Source organism: Diabrotica virgifera, chromosome 4 (assembly GCF_917563875.1).
Source record: "Diabrotica virgifera virgifera chromosome 4, PGI_DIABVI_V3a".
NCBI lineage: Eukaryota > Metazoa > Arthropoda > Insecta > Coleoptera > Chrysomelidae > Diabrotica > Diabrotica virgifera.
The window spans coordinates 35,049,706-35,073,567 of record NC_065446.1 but is presented as its reverse complement, the minus strand read 5'-3'; the positions used below and the strand labels follow the sequence as shown (position 1 = coordinate 35,073,567).

The 23,862-nt window shown below is 32.7% G+C and overlaps 1 protein-coding gene across 1 annotated transcript in view; it reads right to left on the bottom strand.

Moving 5' to 3' along the window:
• LOC126883564 (laminin subunit alpha-1) overlaps window positions 1–23,862 on the bottom strand; it is a 490,753-nt gene that overhangs the window by 418,826 nt on the left and 48,065 nt on the right. The window contains exons 8-12 of the mRNA XM_050649204.1: window positions 22,579–22,748; window positions 16,991–17,205; window positions 12,583–12,707; window positions 12,331–12,500; window positions 9,147–9,324 (exon numbers count right to left, since the gene is read on the bottom strand). Of these exons, the coding sequence (XP_050505161.1) occupies window positions 9,147–9,324; window positions 12,331–12,500; window positions 12,583–12,707; window positions 16,991–17,205; window positions 22,579–22,748 (858 nt within the window). The remainder of the gene's footprint in view (window positions 1–9,146; window positions 9,325–12,330; window positions 12,501–12,582; window positions 12,708–16,990; window positions 17,206–22,578; window positions 22,749–23,862) is intronic.

Below are 23,862 nucleotides of genomic sequence, written 5' to 3'. Positions count from 1 at the left end.
GAAGTATATGCCTGTTTCATTGATTTTGAGAAGGCATTTGACAAAGTGCAGCATAGTCGTCTTAAAGAAATTTTGTTAAATAAAAACATAGACAGTAGAGACATTAGAATTATATGTAACCTCTATTGGAATCAGACAGCAAAAGTGAAAGTTGAAAATGAACTGACTGAGGATATCCAGATTCGTCGTGGGGTGCGCCAAGGGTGTATTTTATCACCATTGTTATTTAATTTATATAGTGAAGCCATCTCAGAATTAGCGTTGGCCGAAGTCAATGAGGGCCTAATAATAAACGGTGAGCCACTTAATAAGATAAGATATGCTGACGATACCGTACTTTTAGCGGGAACACTAGAAGAATTGCAACACCTTGCTCAACAACTAAATATACATTGCAACGATTATGGACTAGAAATAAATTTGAAGAAAACCAAGTTCATGGTATTTACAAAAGCACAAAACATCAGAGTTAGACTAGTACTGGATAATACAGAAATTGAGCAAATATCTTCGTACAAATACCTTGGAGCATGGATCACAGAAGATACTGATCAGACAAAAGAAATAAGATGCCGCATTGAAATTGCACGATCCATTTTTAACAGAATGAGGAAACTTTTCTGTAATCATAATATCAATATAACGCTCCGGATAAGAATGCTTCGTTGTTATATTTTCTCCACCCTTTTGTATGGGGTTGAGGCATGGACACTAAAATAATCCCACATTAAAAACCTGGAAACATTCGAAATGTGGTGTTATAGACGTATTCTGAAAATATCATGGACAGATCGTAAAACAAACGCACAAGTGCTCGAACAACTAGGAAAACAATGCGAAGTTTTAAATTCGATAAAAATCAGGAAGTTGGAGTACTTGGGGCATATCATGAGAGATGAAAAATACGAACTATTAAGGAATATAATGCAGGGCAAAATCAAAGGCAGAAGAAGCGTAGGAAGACGTAAAATCTCGTGGCTACGCAATCTCCGTGAATGGTTTGGATGCAGTTCAATTGAACTGTTCCGGCGCGTAACCAACAAAATTATAATTGCCAGAATGATTTCCAATCTCCGATAGGAGCGGAACTTTAATAAGAAGAAGAGTTATTTTCAAGCAATTTTTGCAAAAAAATATGAGTCACCTCTCAACGTCCAAATGTACTAATATTTTTACAGATTCGCCCTGGTCTAAGATACAAGTCAAACGTTTTCAGTTTAATAAAATATAAAATAATATTAAATTAAAAACCTTATTGGGACCAGTTTCGGGTTACAACTCCGTGGCTACTAAAAATGGAAGCCAATCTGATGCTGGAGCTAGGAAGATGAGGGAATTCTATAATTTGCAATTCACGTCCCATCTCTATAGCGCGGCGAAATTCCTCGACAAATTGACGTTTATTTATTAGTTTTGAGTCTCACGAATTGAATTCCGTTGGAATTAAAAATAATGGTTACAGGTACCTAGGTGTCTCCCAAATTAAAACGCATCTTTTGGAAGACGCCCTTTGCAGTTAGTATAGTATAGTTGATCCAAAAGATGGCATAACCCAGACATCCAAAGTGAAAGTTATCCTTCAACACCAAATTGTTCTATATGGTCCACACAATGTCCAGAAAAAAGTCACACCATTTTGAGCGTCGGGTTTGGGGGGGAGAGGGGGGAGAAATCGGTAAATTCGTAGTTTTTTAACTTTTTCGCCAATATTTCTAAAACTAAGCTGTTTAGCATGAACAACCCTCTATACAAAATTGTTGTACATTAAATTTGAAATAAAAAAGACCCTATGCACAATCTTTCTAAAATGAATGTTTACAAAGTTACGGAGGTAGTATAGTATAACTGGTCCAAAAAAAGACCTAACCCAAACATCCAAAGTAAAAGTTTTCCTCCAACACCAAAATGTTCTATATGGTGCACATATTGTTCAGTAAAAAGTTACACCATTTTGAGCGTCCGGTTTGGGAGGGAGATGGAAGAGAAGCCGGTAAATTAGTAGTTTTTTTAAGTTTTCGTCAATATTTCTAAAACTATGCTTTAGCGTAAACAATGTTATACACAAAAGTGTTCTACATGAAATTTAAAACAAAAAATGTTTTATACACAATTGTTATAAAATCAACGGTTCTAGAGTTACTGAGGGTGAAAGTCGAGGTTTTCCATACTTTTTATATTTTTTGGGCAATATTTATGATATAACTATACCAAAAACCCAGACATCCAAAGTGAAAGTTATCCTCCAACACCAAATTGTTCTATATGGTCCACATAATGTTCAGAAAAAAGTCACACCATTTTGAGCGTCGGGTTTGGGGGGTAGAGGGGGGAGAAATCGGTGAATATAAAAAGTATCGAAAACCTCCACTTTTCACCCTCCGTAACTCTGGAACCGTTGATTTTATAACAATTATGTATACAAACCTTTTTGTTTTAAATTTTATGTAGAACATTTTTCTATAGAACAGTCCTTACACTAAAGCATAGTTTTAGAAACGTTGACGAAAAACATAAAAAAACTACTAATTTACCGAATTCTCCCCCATCTCCCCCCCAAACCGGACGCTCAAAATGGTGTAACTTTTTACTGAACAATATGTGGACCATATAGAACAATTTGGTGTTGAAGGAAAACTTTTACTTTGGATGTCTGGGTTAGGCCTTTTTTGGACCAATTATACTATACTACTTCTGTAACTTTGGAACCGTTCATTTTAGAAGGGTTATGCATAGGGCCTTTTTTATTTCAAATTTAATGTAGAACAATTTTGTGTAGAGCAGCGTTTCTCAAACTTATTTTTCCGTGGCCCAGTTATTTTTGTGCTTCTCCTTCGTGACCCACTATTTTTTTTGCATCCCCTGTTTACTTTTGAGAAGTATGCAGTTATTTCTGGTTAACTTAAATCTTCATGTTTGGAGAAAAAGATGTTAATTTTATCCTCAGGTCCGGTTTCACTTCTAAACGGTTCCTATATTTATTTTTGAGCAAAACTAGTGTTGAAAACTCTGCCTCGCCCTTATAGGTCGTAACAAAAGGAATTAGAAACTTTATCGCTTTTAAAAATATATAATATTTTATAAAGACAGCCAAAAACCTATCAGTGGTATTTTGTCAAATATGTCTTTGAGTGCCCTAATCACACGGTAGTTCAATTACTGACTCAATAGCTAAATCCGGAAGTCCTGTCTCGGATTCTACGTCCATTATAAATGAATTTCTTATCCATGCTTTGTTGCTGTGGATGGGGGGAAAATATTCCTTTAGATTTGCCTCCAGTCCTAGCAGGTGTTCCTTGAAAGCCGCTGGAATATCACCCGGCAATGAATTCACGTTATACTCTTTTTGTAGTTATGTTAGCTTTGTAATTTTCTGCTTCCGCGCGGCGTGTCCACAAATTAAGTTTTTTTTGTTACAGCTTCCACCTTCTCTTGTACTTTAAATACTGTTACATTGCTACCTAGTAAGGTCATATTTAAATTGTTCAAGAGGTCAAAAATATCACAAAGATAGATTGCCTTGATTAACTAATTGACATCATGAAAACTGTTTTTAAATTGAAATATTGTATCCCTAGCCGTTGGTGGATGTTGTTCTGAGAACATTGAAATTTCTTCATTCAATTCAATGTCTTTTTAAAACATTTCCTTTTTATAGTCAACGTACTTCGCAGTGTAAAAGGAGATGTTCATGTTCACTTCCCATTTCTTTGCACAAAGCAGAGAATACTCTTGAGTTCAGTGGGCATGATTTATAAGATAAGTTTTACACACTTTTGCATAGATTTGGTTAAAAACGGTGGCATCTTTTTGACAGCTAATGCCTCTGTGGGTGCTACAATGCACCCAAACACATTGTGGTGCTACAGCTTTGATCCTCGGAGAAGCCTGCGTCAGTCAGAGCGCGGTATTAAAAAGCAAGATGTGAAACGGCGAGGCGACCCGGCATTTTGAGTCCGTGGCCCGGTACCGGGTCGCGACCCAACATTTGGGAAACGCTGGTGTAGAGGGTTGTTCATGCTAAACAGCTTAGTTTTAGAAATATTGACGAAAAACTTAAAAAACTACGAATTTGCAGATTTCTCCCCCCTCTGCCCCCCAAACCCGACGCTCAAAATGGTGTGACTTTTTTCTGAACATTATGTGGACCATATAGAACAATTTGGTGTTGGAGGATAACTTTCACTTTGGATGTCTGGGTTTGGGTCTAACTATACCATACTAAGTAATGAAAAACAACTAAATTGCAAAAAAATATATACCTACCATAAATATAATACACTCACCGGCAGAAAATTCCGCCACCCAAAATTTTTGATTCAGTTTGACAATCTATAACTTTATTATTTGTACTCGTATTTTCAAGATTTTTGCATCAGTTTGTAGGTACATGTATTGATGTCGTTTGTTATTATAGACCAGGGCGCATCTGTAAAAATATTAGTACATTTGGACGTTGCGAGGTGACTCAAATTTTTTTGCAGAAATTGCTTGAAAATAAATCAAATAATAATATTTGAGTTATCCTCCCTCTCAAAAAGGTGCGGAACATTGTTTAAATAATCAAAATGTCAACAAATTAAGGAAAAATTCGATTTTTTTCTTGGTTTTTTGATTATAACTTTAAAAGTATTCATTTCCGAGAAAAGTTGTACTGAGATAAAAGTTGCGTAATTAAATTTCCTACAATATAGAATTGGTTAAAAATTTAAGAAATAGTCAACCTTGTTGGAAAATAGCAAAAATTGTGAAAAAAACATACAAAAACAAGTATTCGCATTTTACGTTTTTCAACCATTTATGCTAGACTTAGGACCTTCATATTTCACCCTGAAAAATTTTATGATACAGTAAAACAATATTGTAAATTTCATTAAGATCGGTTTGATAGATTTTGCAAAATAAATTTTGCAATCCAGCTTTCGTAAAAAAAATTCATTTTTTCAAAATGTTACAGGACTGAAAATAAAGCAGATAGCAAGTTGAAAATTTTTTTGCATATAGAAGTGTACTGTACCTGTCATTTGCAATTTCGCAAAATTAAAATCGCTTAATACCACGGCGTCAGGAATTTTTTTAAATAAACATTAATTATTGGTGCTACGCGCAGGACAGCGAATAGGTTGCTCTGATTGGGCATTCCCATGACCTTTGATAATATTTGATAAATTTTATTTTTTATGACATTTCGATTAAATAAATTTGTTTATTGCAAAATAAAAACACATACTCTATCCTTTGAAATAACACTTTTATTAGCAAAAACTTTCTTTGTTCATATATTTTAATTTAAATAATAAAAGTTTATTATTTTTAAACATATGCAATTGTTTAAACAATATTTCACAAACAATAATAAAATTAGTTTGATTTTTGTGGAATTAAAAAATTAAAATACAACAAAATATAGAGTAAGAAAATAATATATTAGATAAAGATTGGAAGAAATTTTGGTGGAAATCAACCTGTGTGAATCGAACACCGCTGTCCTGCGCGTAGCACCAAAAATTATTGTTTATTTCAAAAGTTTCTGACGCCGTGGTAATTAATCGATTTTAATTTTGATAATTGCAAATGAAAGGTACAGTACACTTCTATAAGCAAAAAAAAATTCAACTTGCTATTTGCTTTATTTTCAGTCCTGTAACATTTTGAATAAATGAATTTTTTTTGCGAAAGCTGTATTGCAAAATTTATTTTGCAAAATCTATTGAACCGATCTTAATGAAATTTACAGTATTATATTACTGTATCATAAAGTTTTTCTGGGTGAAATATGAAGGTCCTAAGTGTAGCAGAAATGATTGAAAAACGTAAAATGCGAATACTTGTTTTTGTATGGTTTTTTCGCAATTACTGCTATTTTGCAAGTAGGGTGACTATTTTTTAAATTTTTAACCAATTTTATTTTGTAGTAAATTGAATTACGCAACTTTTATGTCAGTACAACTTTTCTCGGAAATGAATACTGTTAAAGTTATAATCAAAATACGAAGAAAAAAATCGAATTTTTCCTTCAATTCTTGACATTTTGATTATTTAAACAATGTTCCGGACCTTTTGGAGAGGGAGGATAACTCAAATATTATTATTTGATTTATTTTCAAGAAATTTCTGCAAAAAAATTTGAGTCACCTCTCAACGTCCATCTCAAAACAGATCCTCCCTGGACTATTATTATTGTAATACAAATTTTTTGCTTAGATGGCATTATACGGGGGTGGATGGAAGCGTTGGTTTTTCTTAACAACTTTAAAAAAATTTGTGGAAAAATTGGTGGGCTAATTTTGTTTCTCCTTTTGTATTATCCTGGAGGTATCACTAAGGTTTTGTTTTTTAAATTATCCGAATATCTCTTTTCTTGTACGAGCTACAAATAAAAACACTGCTTTGAAGGTTTATTTAATTAAAAATATCAAACGCACTAAAATTAACAAAACAAAATTAACAACAAAACAAAACAATTCAATAGTGGGTATATCCACCTCTTGCAGCAACGACTGCTCGCAATCTGTTTAGCATCGAATAAAGATGTGTTATCCTTGCCTGGGGAATAGCCCGATATTCCTCTACCAAGCCCACAACTGTACCAAATTTACTGGAGGCCTAGAGATAGCTTTTTTTAATTCATCCCATGAATGTGCAATAGGATTGAGATCTGGACTGCATGCGGGCCATTCTAATCTAATCCATCCAACCTCTATTTTATAAGTGTTTTTATTTACAAAAAATCCTACAGCTCTTACAAGAAAAGATGTATTCTGATAAATTCAAAAAACAAAATTTTAGTGATGCTTCCGGCATAATATAACAGGACTATATAAAACAAAATCGCCTATTCCATTTTTCCACAGAATTTTTTAAAGTTTTTTTTTTTGGCTTGGACTTTAGTCATTCAGCCAGTCTCAATCAAAAGTAAATGTACCTATTAAAGATATTGCCAATTAGTGAAACATGGTTATTATAATAATATTACATTTTTTTACTTCTTATTTACCTACTTATCATAGCTAATGTACACACTATGTTAATAAATATATTATACTACTTAATGTTTATCAAGAACACATAGTGTATACATTTTACAAATAAAAATATTAATGTTAATATTAAAATAAATGCATTCTTTTTTGTATTTTTTTTTATTTTCTTTTTGTTTTGTTTTTTGTTTTTTTTTTCTTTTGTGACCACGATAAGATGTCAACCCGGTTCAACCCCTCGGAGGTTTAAATCCTCTTAGTGATTTTTTTTCTTAATTTTTTTTTTATTTTTTTTGTATTTTTTTTGTTATTAGATTATTTTAGATAGTAGATTTTTTTTAATTTAATTATTTTTTTTATTTTTTTTTTGTTTTATGTTTTTTATTATTTTTTTTTAAATTTTTTTTAATATTTTTTTTAATATAATTTACAAATACCTAGAACTAATTACAATAATATTTTACTATCCGACAAGAAAGATACCAAACAGTCAAAAATTTTCTTTTTATTCAGTGACAGAATAAAGAGAATATTTACAGGGAATGGGATGATCTGGTCTATAATTCTTTTAATTAGGTGATTGGTTAGCTGTTTATACTTCTTGCATTCAAAAAATATGTGGTTCAAGTCACTTTTAACCTCACATTCTTGACAAATATTTGAATCTAATATGTTTATTTTAAATAAATGTGCAGGATAACATGCATGTCCAAATCTAATTCTACTGATGATGGATATGTATTTGCGAGGGAGGGTGAAATTCTTTTACCAAGGTTTTTCCGGAATAATCGGTTGTATCAAACTGTATTGTGTTGTTGATATGTTATAGTACCTTTCCCAGTGTGTTTTCCAGTTCTTCATCTGTTCAGTTCTTAAACAAGCAAAAGCATCCAGAATGCAGGGCTGATATTTGGTTCATCCATATTTTTAGCTAATTGGTCTACATGTCCATTATGCGTAAGTGTTCTTCTACGTGTTCATTATGTGCAAGTCCTGAGCTTTGATCCACATAAGTTGTATTTTTTGGGTGTGTTTATTAATTTCAAATAAGATTTTTTTTATTAAGAAAATGTATGGATTAGAAGTACTACAAGGTAGTTAAGGTGTTTGAATAGAAGTAAGCACAGATAATGAATCAGATAAAATTACTGCAGAATTATAGGATACTAACTTGAAATTTTAGTGATGCTTCCGGCATATAACAGGGCTATATAAAACAAAATCGCCTATTTCATTTTTCCACAGAATTTTTTAAAGTTAGGAGTAAATACAACACTTCCATTCACCCCTGTATAATGCCATGAAAGCATTAATTTTTTTCCGGAATAATACCAAACGATACGAATAAATGTACCTACAAACTGGTGCAAGAACCTTGAAAATCGGAGCACAATAAATAATAAAGTTATAAATTGTCAAACTTAATCAAAAATTTTGGGTGGCGGAATTTTATGCCGGTGAGTGTAGTTTCTCTTTAATAGTTATTTATGATATAAGTGTTAAAAGTACATGTTTAAGGCACGCATGTGAAAGTTTGCAGAATGAGCGAAGCGAGTTCTGCAATTCACATGAGTGCCTTAAAATGTACTTTTTAACACGCATATCATACAGTATTTTTTCTACAAACGTAATTACAGGACAATACCTACAAAAACTTTTACTTGAACTTGACTGATATTCCATTTTTATATTTTTTTGACATTACATCAAAATTGCCTATACGGTCAATACGAACTGCAGTGCCATAAATTCTTTAAAGCACTAGTGCCTTTAAGTAGCATTTTTAATGCTCGTATGGAGTGCTAAAAATTGCATTTTTAACACGGTTGTAGAAAAAATATTTAAAAAATGTTGCCTTTTTTTCCAATTTAGAAATAAAATAAAAGTATCTTTAACACGATTTTTCAGGACTCAAAGAAATAGAATATAAATAGAAACTAAATGTCACATAAAAACAACTGTAACAAAAAATATTCCTGTTATGGACAGAGCTTGCGTACTGATAGTCAGTTTCAGCAATTACACGCCATACATTTTTGCCATTTCTATATCTATCTCAAACAAGTGTAACGGAATAATATTTTATGAATTTCAAATACCTAATATATTCGTATTCAGTTGAATAAATACTAAAATAAAGGCATGCAATATACATTTCATTCCACTTACGTTTACAGCCGATCTCAGAGAATCCGTAAAAGAGGTTCTGGCAGGCATCGCAATGAAAACCCTCTACTCCTGGTTTGCAATCACAGATGCCGGTATGCGTGTTGCATATTTCCGAAAGTGAACCTATTGCATTACAGCTACAGGGCACACACAACGCAGTTACGTTTCCAAAACCTGTCTGAAAATTAAACATAAATATTAAAAATTGTCTAAAAGAGTTAGAAAGAAGTTACATATTTGTTTAATATTAAGTTAAAAACATATACAGTAGACTCCCTCTATAACTAGAGCTGAAATAACGGACTAATTACCTCGTTATAAGCGGATTACGTTATATCAGACAACAATAATATTGAAACGAGTTGATGCCTCTTACGTAGTTTATTAAGTGTCGATGGTCGACCTGAATAAGGGGAGATTTCGCCATCGTAAATTGTAAATGTCCTACAATATTCAATATCGGTCGATAAATAAACAAGAAGAAGTTTATTGCAGGCGGCGAGTTTATTACAGCACTTGCCTCGATAATAACACAGATGTTGGGAATTTTTATATACAGGCAGTTGGGGTGTTTATTTATAGCCATTACAGCCCTAAAAACAGGTGAAAATAATATTCTTCGGCTTCATTTTTTTGTCCATCTGTCGTCTTTTATTCTTGCAACATGTCCCGTCTATCTTTATTTTTGCCTTGTAATCATACGTTAGATATCTTCCACTCATCAAGCGTTCGATATCAAGCATTGATCTCTCTAGTTTTCTTTGTGCCCTTCTCAATTATTCCGTGAGAGTTAAGGTCTCTGCTCCGTATGTGAGGACTGGTAGAACGGACTGGTAAATAGTATTATGTATCACTTTATCAATCAAAGATAGAGTAAAAATTTTAATTTTTAATTATAACGCGGGCACATAAATTTGATACACCCTGTATATTGATTTGTAACTATTTAGCAGAAGGTAACTTTTACGCAGTGGGTTTCTCCTTAATGAGTTTTTCCCTGAAGACTTAAAGGCATTTGTAAATACAGTAAAGTGAAATGACAATTTATTTCGGATTATAATTTAAAAAGATTGTTTGTTACGGGAAGGTAAAATCTACAGGTAGTTGTAATTATTAGTTTTAATAAAGCGATAAATATTTGTTTAAATTAGATTAATTATATGGTAAAAGTTTCATTTGGACAATTATGCCCACAGGATTTAATTGATAGATTTTCAGAGCATTGTTCTATTTATTTCCTTTTCCTATTTTATCCCGATAAGGATCAACTAAGAGATACTGAAGCTACGAGAAAGAATAATTATAACCTAAGATAATTTTAGTTAATTTTTATGACAAAAAGGCACCCTGAGATTTTTTATTAATTGTTTATGTATGATTTGCGTCAATTCAATAATTAATTAAATAAATACTCAATTAAAATAAAAGTAATAGAAAGCAGATCATAACAATAGCTTTCCTGTTTAAGCTCCGTATGTGAGGGCTGGTAGAACGGACTGGTAAATAGCTTTCCTGTTTAAATGGATTGGGATATGTTTGTTTTAAACGAGTTTCTCATTTTTTCGAATGCAGCCTAACCTAAACTTATTCTTCTAAGTAGCTCGCATGTTCGGATATCTTGCGTTAACCTTATTTCGTGACCCAAAGACACATATCTTTCTACAAATTCTATGGGTGATTTCTCAATTTCTATGGGTCATCAGTTTTGTTTTTCCATAGTTTCTCTTTGAACAGACTCTCTCTGTTACTTGCTGTGGTTGTTGTAGCAACTTCAGCTTTCCCTAAGTCGCATGTTATAAGAACCCTGCCATCGGCATATCGGAGATAATTTAATATCCTTCCATTGATGCTAATACCTTTTGAGTCCTACAGCAATTGTTTAAATGCGTAGGTACTCCATGACTGTTAAATAATTTTTGCGACAAGGTATCTCCTTGCCTCCACACCTTCCACCCATTATTTCTTCTCCACCATGGATGCCGTTGTAGACCTCATCCGTGATCTTGGATAAGGGACTCTTAAATCTGCCTATAATATTTCTGCTAATTCTTTAATAAGTTTTTCATCTAAAAACTGCATGCATTAAACGTAAATTTCTGCTTTTCTAATACCCTATACCTTTCGTCAAGGGCGCATTCTGTCCCCTCTATTATTGAATATCTATCCCGAACATATATCAGAGCTTCTCTTGAAGGTCGCCCTGAAGGTGCCAGAGTCAATGAGATCATCATTAACAATGTAAAATATGCCGATGACACGGTAGTATTAACGGAAACAGAAGACCAACTAAAAATATGGATGAACATATTATTAGAAGAAAGTCACAGGCTGGGCTTGGACATTAACTTTTCCAAAACCAAAATCATGGTATTCCACAAGATCCCCATGAACAAATTACACCCAACATTAGAGGATGCATTGAAATAGTCTGGTTTTATGAACATGCGTAAAATACTCTGTAACCCCAAGTTATCAGTCACAATAAGATTGAGAAACCTAAAGTGTTATGTGTGGTTTCTATTACTATCTTGCTGTGAGACCTGGACATTAAAACAGTATGACGTCAACAAACCTAATTCATTCGAAATATTGATGTACCGCCGAATGCTAAGAATTATATGGACCAGCAGAACTATGAATGAAGAAGTACTGGAAATAATGAACACATTTCTTCTTTTGGTCAATACAATCAAAATTAAAAAGACGTAATATTTAGGACACATAATATGCCATAGGGAATTTGAGCAGCTCCAGGTAATATTAGAGGACAAAATCGAAGGTAAAAGAGGTATAGGAAGAATGAAAAAATCCTAGTTCCGAAACATCAGAGATTGGAGCCACACAAGAGGAAATGACTAAATTCATCAAGCCCAGAGCAGAGAGAAATTTGCCATATTGATCGCCAACTTCAATAGAGAAGGCACTTAGGAGGAGGATAGCTTTCTTATTGTAAACTTTAAAGCAGTTTTATTCAAATTATCATATTTTAAAGGCAGGAATTTACTTTGTATCCATTTACAATTACTTAAGGATCAACCAAAGTTATATTTTTTAGGTTGTAGTTATGGCGATGACGACGTGACAGCAGACAAGTAGGTACTGTTTGGTATGCATTAAGTAATAAACTAAAACTATACATTCAACGATGCAACAATACAAAGTCAAAATAAAATTAATAATTTACCTCACATTCCGAACATATTCTTCCTATAAACTTTTCCTTACATTCGCATTGTCCCGTTACATTATAGCATTGCCTTGACACGGACCCGATTGGGTCACATTCGCAGGCTTTGCAATTAAATTGTGACGGTTCTCCATAATGTTCTGGTTTACATTTCTCACATTTCCAACCTAAAAACAAAATGCAATTGCTTATTTATGTGTATATTAGGATGTCAGGATAAGGGAATAAGTAGTGGAAAATGTCATATACCTTCAGTATTTCCTCTGCAACTAAGGCACTGACCAGTTTTTCTATCACAAGGCCCTCCATTGCAATCACAAGGTTGACAACTATTGCCTATTTCCATTGGGTTTCCAAAGAATCCATCATCACAACTGTAATAGTGATAACATATTATTTTTCTTCAATACTACTTCATCTTATAATTTTTCTATCTATCTTAAGAGCCTAAAAACTGTTACGTTATATTATATAACTCAAATATAGGCATAATCACACGCATAGACAAACACATATACCCACAATACAATTGAAGAGGTTCGCCTGGTACGGACATTTCAGAAGAGCAGACCAAAATCGTTGGATAAATAGAATGGGGTATTCCCATCTCGGCTCACTATAATCCTTTTGTCTTTTATGATACCCCAGGTACATTTTAAAAAACCCCCCAGGTCGACACGAAGATTAACAAGTAGGTAGTAGTATCCCATTAGAATAGGTATAATACCATAGGTATAAACCATTCTACTAGGTATAATAATAATTTTATCTTGGAATTATAGATTAGAGAAAATTTCTTATTAACATAGAAAAACATCCTATCCTCAATACCCCTTCCTTTAATAGTGTCCAGAAATTTTGGGTTCTTTGCGAATTTAAGAAACAGGTTCTCTTGGTCGGAAATGTTGGCCGTGGAATTGATTTCGCTACTGATACGTGGGATAAAGCTTGGTTAGATGTTTGAGCCATATTGACTATTTGGGTATCTGCTACACCACTGCTCATGTAGTCAAAAGCAATTACGTTTTTATCTTGAAATTATACCTAATTTAGCTTCTATTTATTATGGTAAAGGTTCAGGTTTTTATCCATTTTAAAATAAAAATAGATTACCAATTGTAAGGAAGGCAATCTTGTTTAAATTTTTCCCATGAGCCGAGCTGGTATATTTTATATCGGGCAGTATTAATCTTTGTTCCAACTTGGGACATTTTTAAAAGACCTAACTGCTTCTTGGGCCGAGATAGGCACTGCCCAATAGAATAACAGAGTCGAGCCCGATAGGAAGAAGAAAGAGAGGCAGACCCCGAAGATCTTTCAGAGATAAAATGGACGAAGCAATGGAAAGAAGAAATCTACAGGAAGGGGACTGGCAAAACAGAAAGAACTGGAGAAAACGGATTAGTGAAGGAATACAGTGAAAACTGTGGAAATCCTTAGTATAATGTATGAAAAGAAATATTATACTGCCTCATTAGTGTAGGAAACAAAGGTTGAACCTTGGAAAAAATAGACAAAAGTCCGGTTTTATTTTTTTTCTGGTATATCAAGGGGTGCTTATTATGCGACTAACTTTTTCTTAAAAAATTTCGCCCCGGAACCCCCTTTTCGTCCCTTTAAAGGGGGTAATTTGTGGTTTTTCCGAATCGTAGCCCTTCCTGAACGTTTTGCAAAAAATTTACTTAATAGTAAAATGAAGAGGGCTATATTTCCTACTATTTATTTCGCGTCCGCATATCTCTATTACCCACCGTTTAGCGCGGGTGGCGCCCCAAAGTTGACAAGTTTTTAAAAAATATGTTTTAAAAAATTATTTTTCCCTAACTGTAATGGAAATCAAGAAGAAAACCTGCGGTAATTAATCACAAATAAGTGGCTCATTTTTGGTATAGGTTTTATTTAAGGGCAATTGCTCATTTTTACAGGGTGTTACATTTTAAAAAATCGATCGGATAGCTCAGTGCGACTAGCGGCTGACCCCCACTTCACTTCGCCGTGAGGTACGAGAGTTCAAGCCCAAGCCAGGCCATCGGAAAAAACAAAAAGGCTAACGCGTCAGTATAAAATTCTAAATATGAATCTGGCGCTTAGACTGGAATATGCGGGCATCTGATCGACCTATGAGGGAGCAGTACGGCAAGGGATAAGGGCTTGCGGCTCGGTGATACTCCCCATAGATCCCTACCGAAGGGCGTTGACGCCTAAGAACGGTGTATATACATACATTTTAAAAAACCCCTTTTTATACCATCTGAACCGCTTATGCTAGAGTAAAAAACTTTCATGAATTATCCATGTACTGGTGTTATTTACAAATTTGTATAATGCCCCCCATTTTTCCCCGGAACCACCCGCAAAACAAAAGGAGAATTAAAAAAGAAACTGATTCTCTTGGAATCCTTCACACACCCTTTATTAAAATGCTTCATATATCATTTTGTGTACGTTTTTATTACCCATACATGGACACCAAAAGCGATTTCTTGATGCAACCCCTGTAGCAAAAAAATAAAATGGGGGTTGAAAAATTTTTTTTTTGCTTTTTGACTTATATGGGCATATGCTCCATCAATAGGGTTATTCATAAATATATATGGTTATTGCAACATACCTGTAGAAACTGCCAATATTCTTGAAAATAAACTGCAGAAACTACCACTATCCCTTGGCGAACATGTTTTTAAGCTTTTCTCATTGCATATGCATTTTTTTAAACAAAACATAAACATAATTAAAGACCACTATTTTCTCTACAAATAAGGTCCTATGTATTTTTTTCGTATAAGCAACCGTTACGGCACAGTGGCGCCACAGTGCCATCAAAAATGTTTTGGCGGGCTTCAGTTTTTGTTTTTTTTTTCCGTGACCCATTCATTTTATTGATAACGTACTTATTGAAAATAAAAGAACGCACTGTCTGCTACACATTATGACCTATGCATATTTTACTTTCTTTGCACCCTAAAGCCACAGTGGTGGCCCAAAATCAATTTTTGATCATTTTTTATCTTTAACATATTTTTTAAAAACTTGTCAAATTTGGGGCGCTACCCCCGCTAAACGGTGGGTGATAGACATATGCTGTCGGGAAATAAATAGTAGAAAATATTGTTCTGAAGCTATTTTCTTGTGGCATTATTATAATTAAGTATTTTCTATGGGAAATAAGCCACAATTTTACTAAAAAATTAATTTATTAACGTTTCGAAGCCCAAATCGGGTTTCGTTGTCAAAATACAAAATACTATTAAAATAAACAAAAATGTTATTGCTGAGTAAAAAAATTCTTCTAATAATTTATTTAATCTGACTCATTTATATTGGCAATTCAGACGTATATTATACATTTTAAAGTAGAAGACTTTAAAATGATATCGCCAATATTTATGAGTTGCGTTCCTGGGACGACTTTAATAAAAGATAGTTCATTCGATTACATGAAATCAATCCCAACTCAAGAATATCCGTCGCAAAAAAATCATAGCATGTGATCTGTCTTTAAAAAGACAACCAAATGCAACGATGACAGTCAAATTCTCGCGTTAGAGATTCTATAGTAAATCACGAGGGAAAACCAGGAAAAAACCTCGTGATAATATCCCGACATCGTAAGTATTTGGTCTTACATTTAATTTACCTTCAAAAAACTAATACCAAATTCTGACTTTAATGTGTTTAAATTATTATTATAATGTGTTTAAATTATTATAATTTAAACACATTAAAGTCAGAATTTGGTATTAGTTTTTTAAAGGTAAATTAAATGTAAGACCAAATACTTACGATGTCGGGATAGTATCACCAGGTTTTTTCCTGGTTTTCCCTCGTGATTTACTATGGAATCTCTAACGCGAGAATTTTACTGTCATCGTTGCATTTGGTTGTTTTTTTAAAGACAGATCACACGCTATGATTTTTTTGCGACGGATATTCTTGAGTTGGGATTGATTTCATGTAATCGAATGAACTATCTTTTAGTAAAATCGTCCCAGGAACGCAACTCATAAATATTGGCGATATCATTTTAAAGTCTTCTACTTTAAAATGTATAATATACGTCTGAATTGCCAATATAAATGAGTCAGATTAAATTAATTATTAGAAGAATTTTTTTACTTAGCAACAACATTTTTGTTTATTTTAATAGTATTTTGTATTTTGACAACGAAACCCGATTTGGGCTTCGAAACGTTAATAAATTCATTTTTTAGTAAAATTGTGGCTTATTTCCCATAGAAAATACTTAGTAGAAAATATAGTCGACTTCATTTTACTATTAAGTAAATTTTTTGCAAAACGTACAGGAAGGGCTACGTTTCGCAAAAACCACAAATTACCCCATTTAAAGGGATGAAAAAGGGGTTCCGGGGCGAAATTTTTTAAGAAAAAGTTAGTCTCATAATAAGCACCCCTTAATATACCAGAAAAAAATAATAATAGCGGACTTGTGTCCAATTTGCGAGGTTCAACCTGTTTCCTACACTACATACTATTATATTATAATACACTCAGTATAATACATGTCACTACAGCATAAAAAGCAACCAAAGACTACACGTACCGTATACCTACTTTACAGATTCTCACTGCAGTCTACTTCATAAGGTTCCTTAAAAAAAGGAATTTCGTACTTCTATAAAAAAACCATAAAACTTACATTTCACAGTGATCCCCCGTGTATCCCTTCGGACATTGAGTACAGACGTAATTGCCCTCATCTTCTTCCCTCTCGGCATAGTAGTCGAGTTGACAGCTGGGGCTAAAGTTGTTCTCGTCGTTCTCTAAAGGACAGGCACACTTTTTGCAGTCATCGGGAGTGCCCCGGATTGGATTGCCGTAGAAACCAGGAGCGCAACGTTCACATTTTTCTCCCTATACATTTTAAAACTAAGTAATAATACACACCATATAAATAAAATTAAATTATAAATAAATATCAATGGCCTACAAGCAATACCTCGTAAGCACATTTCTCGAAATGTGTGGTTTTTAACAAAAGACTTTGTATCAATGGCCTAAAAGCAATACCAATGGCCTAAAAGTACCAAAAAAAATTAAAAACTCACGCTTTTGGCGCCGCATTACTGATATAATAGTCCAGGGCGCATCTGTTTTGAGATGGACGTTGAGTGGTGACTCAAATATTTTGCAGAAATGGCTTGAAAATAACTCAGATAATAATATTTGAGTTATCTTCCCACTCAAGATAGTCCGGAACATTGTTTAAATAATCAAAATGTCAAAATATGAAGGAAAAATTCGATTTTTTTATTGGTTTTTTGATTATAACTTTAAAACTATTCATTTCTGAGAAAAGTTGTACTGACATAAAAGTTGTGTAATTAAATTTCCTACAATATAGAATTGGCTAAAAATTTAAAAAATAGTCACCCTTGTTGCAAAATAGCAATAATTGCGAAAAAAGACATACAAAAACAAGTATTGGCATTTTACGTTTTTCAACCATTTATGCTACACTTCATATTTTACCATGAAAAACTTTATGATATATTTAAACAACACTGTAAATTTCATTAAGAGCGGTTTAGTAGATTTTGCAAAATAAATTTTGCAATCCAGCTTTCGCAAAAAAAATTCATTTTTTTTAAATGTTGCAGGACTGAAAATAAAGCAGATAGCAAGTTGAAATTTTTTTTGCGTATAGAAGTGTACAGTACCTTTCATTTGCAATTTGCAAAATTAAAATCGATTAACTACCACGGCGTCAGGAATTTTTTTAAATAAACATTAACCGGTGCTACGCGCAGGACAGCGGTGTTCGATTCACACAAGTTGATTTCCACCAAAATTTCTTCCAATCTTTATCTAATATATTATTTTCTTACTCTATAATTTGTTGTATTTTAATATTTTAATTCCACAAAAATCAAACTAATTTTATTACTGTTTGTGAAATATTGTTTAAACAATAGCATATGTTTAAAAATAATAAACTTTTATTCCCTAAGTTAAAATATATGAACAAAGAAAATTTTTGCTAACAAAAAGTGTTATTTCAAAGGATAGAGTATGTGTTTTTATTTTGCAACAAACAAATTTATTCATTTATATCGAAATGTAATAAAAATTAAAATGTATCAATCATTATCAAAGGTCATTGGAATGCCCAATCAGAGCAAACTATCCGCTGTCCTGCGCGTAACACCAATAATTAATGTTTATTTAAAAAAATTCCTGACGCCGTGGTAGTTAATCGATTTTAATTTTGCAAATTGCAAATGAAAGGTACAGTACACTTTTATAAGCAAAAAAAATTTCAACGTGCTAGCTGCTTTATTTTCAGTCCTGTAACATTTTGAAAAAATGAATTTTTTTTGTGAAAGCTGGATTGCAAAATTTATTTTGCAAAATCTATTAAACCGATCTTAATGAAATTTACAGTATTGTTTTACTGTATCATAAAGTTTTTCTGGGTGAAATATGAAGGTCCTAACTGTAGCATAAATGGTTGAGAAACGTAAAATGCGAATACTTGTTTTTGTATGGTTTTTTCACAATTATTGCTATTTTGCAACAAGGGTGACTATTTTTTAAATCTTTAACCAATTCTGTATTTTAGTAAACTTAATTATGCAACTTTTATGTCAGTACAACTTTTCTCGAAAATGAATACTTTTAAAGTTATAATCAAAAAACGAAGAAAAAAATCGAATTTTTCCTTAATTTTTTGACATTTTGATTATTTAAACAATGTTCCGGACCTTTTGAGAGGGAGGATAATTCAAATAATAATATTTGAATTATTTTCAAGCAATTTCTGCAAAAAAATTTGAGTCACCTCTCAACGTCCAAATGTACTAATATTTTTACAGATGCGCCCTGGTCTATAAACCTTTTCTACCAATCGCCAGATTGGTAAACTTTATAATATAAACTTGCAAAACACACAAAACATTTTACGTTATAACCGCCACTAAATACTATAGCAAAATAAACAGACACAAGGTATTGCACGCAAAATGTTTTGGGCGATATGGAACACGTTTAAAGATTTTACCTGGAAAGTAATGGAAAAATATACAACAACGATGCAGAGGCAAAAAACAACAATGGATGACTGATGAAATCCTGGAATTGATGGAGCAGAGAAGAAAATTGAAAGATAACAAGACAGAATACAAAGAAAAACAGAAACTAATTAAACAAAAAAATAAAGGTAGCTAAAGAAAAATGGATGGAGGATAAATGCAAGGAATTAGAAAAGTTAAATGAAAAACATAATACGTTTATTGTAGTAAAGAAAAAAGAGACGTTCTCACAAACAATTTATTTTACAACTGACGACCGGTTTCGCTGTCTACAACATTCACAGCATCTTCAGGTCACGGTAAAAGTAAAATTAAATGCTACAAATAACAAAAAAACCAGAGTTAGTTAAGTGGTCTGGTTGAAATCAAAGGGTAAAGATCAAGCCAATATTAAAGTATATATATTCATGCATACATATAAATACTAAAATGTACGTAAATATAAATAAATATATATATATATATATATATATATAAATAAATAAATTTTAGTATTTATATGTATGCATGAATATATATACTTTAATATTGGCTTGATCTTTACCCTTTGATTTCAACCAGACCACTTAACTAACTCTGGTTTTTTTGTTATTTGTAGCATTTAATTTTACTTTTACCGTGACCTGAAGATGCTGTGAATATTGTAGACAGCGAAACCGGTCGTCAGTTGTAAAATAAATTGTTTGTGAGAACGTCTCTTTTTTCTTTACTACAATAGTATGGACTCACACATGCAACCCATTCATTATTATAATACGTTTAATATGTTTAAAAAAGTTAGAGAAGTAGCTGGTCTTTATCACAAGAAAACTCACATACTATAACCGATTCGTCGGGAAAAATGATAATAGACGAACACGAAATTCGAACTACCTGGTATACTTATATAAATGCTCTGTATAATGATGATAGACCCGAAGAACTTGAAACTTTAGATGAAGGTGAAGGACCAGAAATACTAAAATCAGAAATACTACATGCTATAAAATGGGCAAAAAACAAGAACACAACCTTGTTGGTCCTGACAACATACCTACAGAAATGTTAAAGCTCATAAATGACGAAAACATTGGAATACTAGTCAAACTTTTCAATGATGTTTCTTCGACTGGTGATATCCCTGAAGATTGGTTAAAGTCCGAATTCATAACCCTACCAAAAAAACAACGTTCGAAAAACTGTAGCGATTATAGAATAATAAGCCTTATGAGCCACACTTTGAAAATCTTTCTACGTATCATCCACAGTAGAATCAGAGATAAATGTGAAGAAGACCAGGATGAAACACAATTTGGCTTCAGAAATAGACTGGGAACCCGGGACGCACTCTTTGCACTAAATGTGTTATTGCAGAAATGCCGAGATCAAAGGAAAGACGTCTTTGCTGTATTTACTGACTATGAGAAGACCTTTCATCGAGTACAACATCACAAATTAATTAAAATATTAAAGTATAAAGGAGTTGATAGTCAAGATGTACGAATCATAGAAAAATTATACTGGCGTCAACCAGCGACAGCTTGCATAAATGGAAAATCAACAGAAATATGCAAAATACAAAGATATGTCAGACAGGGTTGTATACTATCCCCACTGATATTCAATTTATATTCAGATAGAATATTTAAGGAAGCGCTGCATAATTTGGAATGGGCTGTGAAAGTTAATGGAATTCTGATAAATAAAATCAGATATGCAGACGATACAGTTATTTTAAGTGATGATATGAATGGATTACACCTTTTAAATGCCATTGACACAGTGGAAAGAGAGTTTGGCCTAAACATAAACTGTTCAAAAACAAAACACATGGTATTTAGCCGTTTGGCCCATCAAGATTCACGGTTATATGTTGATGGTCATATAATTCAAAGAGTACCCAGTTTTAAATATATTGGTTGCCATATTACTGAACAACTAGATACAGATAAAAAGATAAAATGTAGAATGAAGATAGCCCACACGACATTTTTAAAAATGAGGTCATTCTTCTGTAATGATAACTTGCAACTTCAACTTTGAAAGCGCATGATTAAATGTTACATTTGGTCAGTCCTCTTGTATGGTATCGAAGCATGGACATTAAAAATATCCACCATTAATCGTTTGGAGGCCTTTGAAATGTGGCTGCACAGACGTACACTGAAAATACCATGGACGGCTATGTTGACAAATGTGGCAGTCCTTAAGAGAGTCAATGTTGCCCGTGAGCTGCTTGATAACATCAAAAATATGGCATATTTTGGACACGTAGTAAGGGGAGACCGGTATAATATTCTTCACCTTAATATGATGGGTAAAATCGAAGGACCCAGAGGAATCGGTAGGAAGCAGGCCTCTTGGTTGAAGAATATCCGAGAGTGGACAGGAATAAATAAAGCAGAACAACTATTTAGAATAGCTCGAGACAGAGACAGTTTTGCCATGTTAATCGCCAACGTCAAGGGGACTTGATAGGGCACGTTAAGAAGAAGAGAATCTATGTGGTTAAAACCTTACAATTTAAGCAGTATTACTAAACGATTATGCATAAACAGTATGGACTGATAAAAGTTGTAGTTTAGCACAACTCACAAATCAGCAAGTTCTAGAAAAAATTTCAACGGCAGGACAACAAACTAGTTTACAGTATAAAAAAGAACTGCAAATTCGTGAAGGAGGCAGGATGTGGAAAAGTAGTTTTTCCATGTTTAAAATCTGATCTAAAAAAGATAATAAGCCAGATATTATAAAATATAGTTCTATAACATTTACGTTTATTTTTGCCGAGGGCCCGGACCTATCAAATCTTGTTACTATGGTGTATTCCACGAATATACGACTGCTTTGGATTATCGCGACAACGAATATTTTAGTGTGCAACATAAGAAGTACGAAAGTATTTTGCTGTAATAATTACTCCAATAAACAACAATATAATTTGCAATTTACTTTCGTTCTTCATATTTTTCACAGTAAAATATTCGATGTCGCGATAATCCAAAAGGGTCGTATATTCGTGGAATGAGGTATATTATTTTACTTTTATTTACTAATTAATTTAAGTTACAAACTATACATAAAAAATTCTTTACAGGTAAAAAATAGAGAAAATTATTTCCGGTTTTTCAAACCAGACTATATTGCATTTCAGAACGTATTGTCGCTTAACCAAGTAACCACTTTCAATTTCATAATACATGTTTTACGAAATTACCATAGTGTTGTGTTGACAGGAACATTCTCCTGTATCAGAGTTGCAGGATGGAGAGTGACCATTACAATCGCATTTGACGCAAAAGCTTTGCTCGATGTTGGTTGTCGTCATGTTAGGCAGAATTCGAACGTAGCCATATGAACAAGATTCGCAGGATAATCCGGTGTAACCTAAAATGAGAAAAACGGATTTAGAAATGCGGTGTGCAAGTACTTGGAAAGGGAAACGAGAAACGACCGTGCGCGAGTCGCGGAGAAATATTGCAACTATCTTAAATAATTCATATTGTCAATTGAAATTGTCAAATTTACGTATATTTCATACCTTCTGTCATTGACTCAGAAAAATTATATATTGCTCCACAATATTGATATGATATGCAATTATTATATAAAGGTAAATTTAATTAATTGTATTTTGCTTGCAGTACTGCATTTTAATAACGGATTTTATTTACTACATACAATTGTTTACGTTTGCTAAACATAACCTGCATCTTATTTTTTTCTTCTTATTATTTTTTTGGACTATGGTCTTGACAATTATCCAGCAACCAGGACTAATATAATTGGCCAATATAATTAAAAGTGCGAATAAAAGTACAGAGCGTAGAAATAGAGGTCGCTTTGCCGAACTTGCACGGTCCCAATAATAAATTTTCTAATTATTGTTTCGAGAACTCAATATAAATGTAATATCAGCATATTTAAAAGGTCATTGTCAAGAAAAAATATATTCTCTAGTAAATGAAAATGGTATACCTATGTGAAAAATCTGCCAGAATCAGTTTGATTTTTAAACGCTTTTCTTTACTTCAATAGTTTGCATCAAATCTTTTGACGTTAATTTGACTGACTTTTCTTCAATGAAAATAAATGAAAATTTGCAGACATATGCATTTGCGGGAACAATACACGAAGAGTCAATAAAAAATTTTTTATGTTTATTAATTGTTTAAATAAAAAAAAACGATTTTAATGTAAAATGCTTAAATTATCTTGTTTTTTACAATGTAGAAACTTGAAACTTCTACGGATTGTAGCTAATGATATGAACTATACATAATTTCACTTTTTACGTTAATTGTGTACGTTATGCTTCATAAATAAACAATAAAGTTTCAAATTTTGAACGCTCATATATTTGTTTATATATAAATCGGCGTTTATTCGTGTCAAATTTCAATACGATACGAAACAAAACTTCAACCAAAACTCGAATTCAAAAAATTCGTGTTTTTATCGTAGTCTTAGAAAAACCAACGGTAGAGACGTTTTGTCCTAC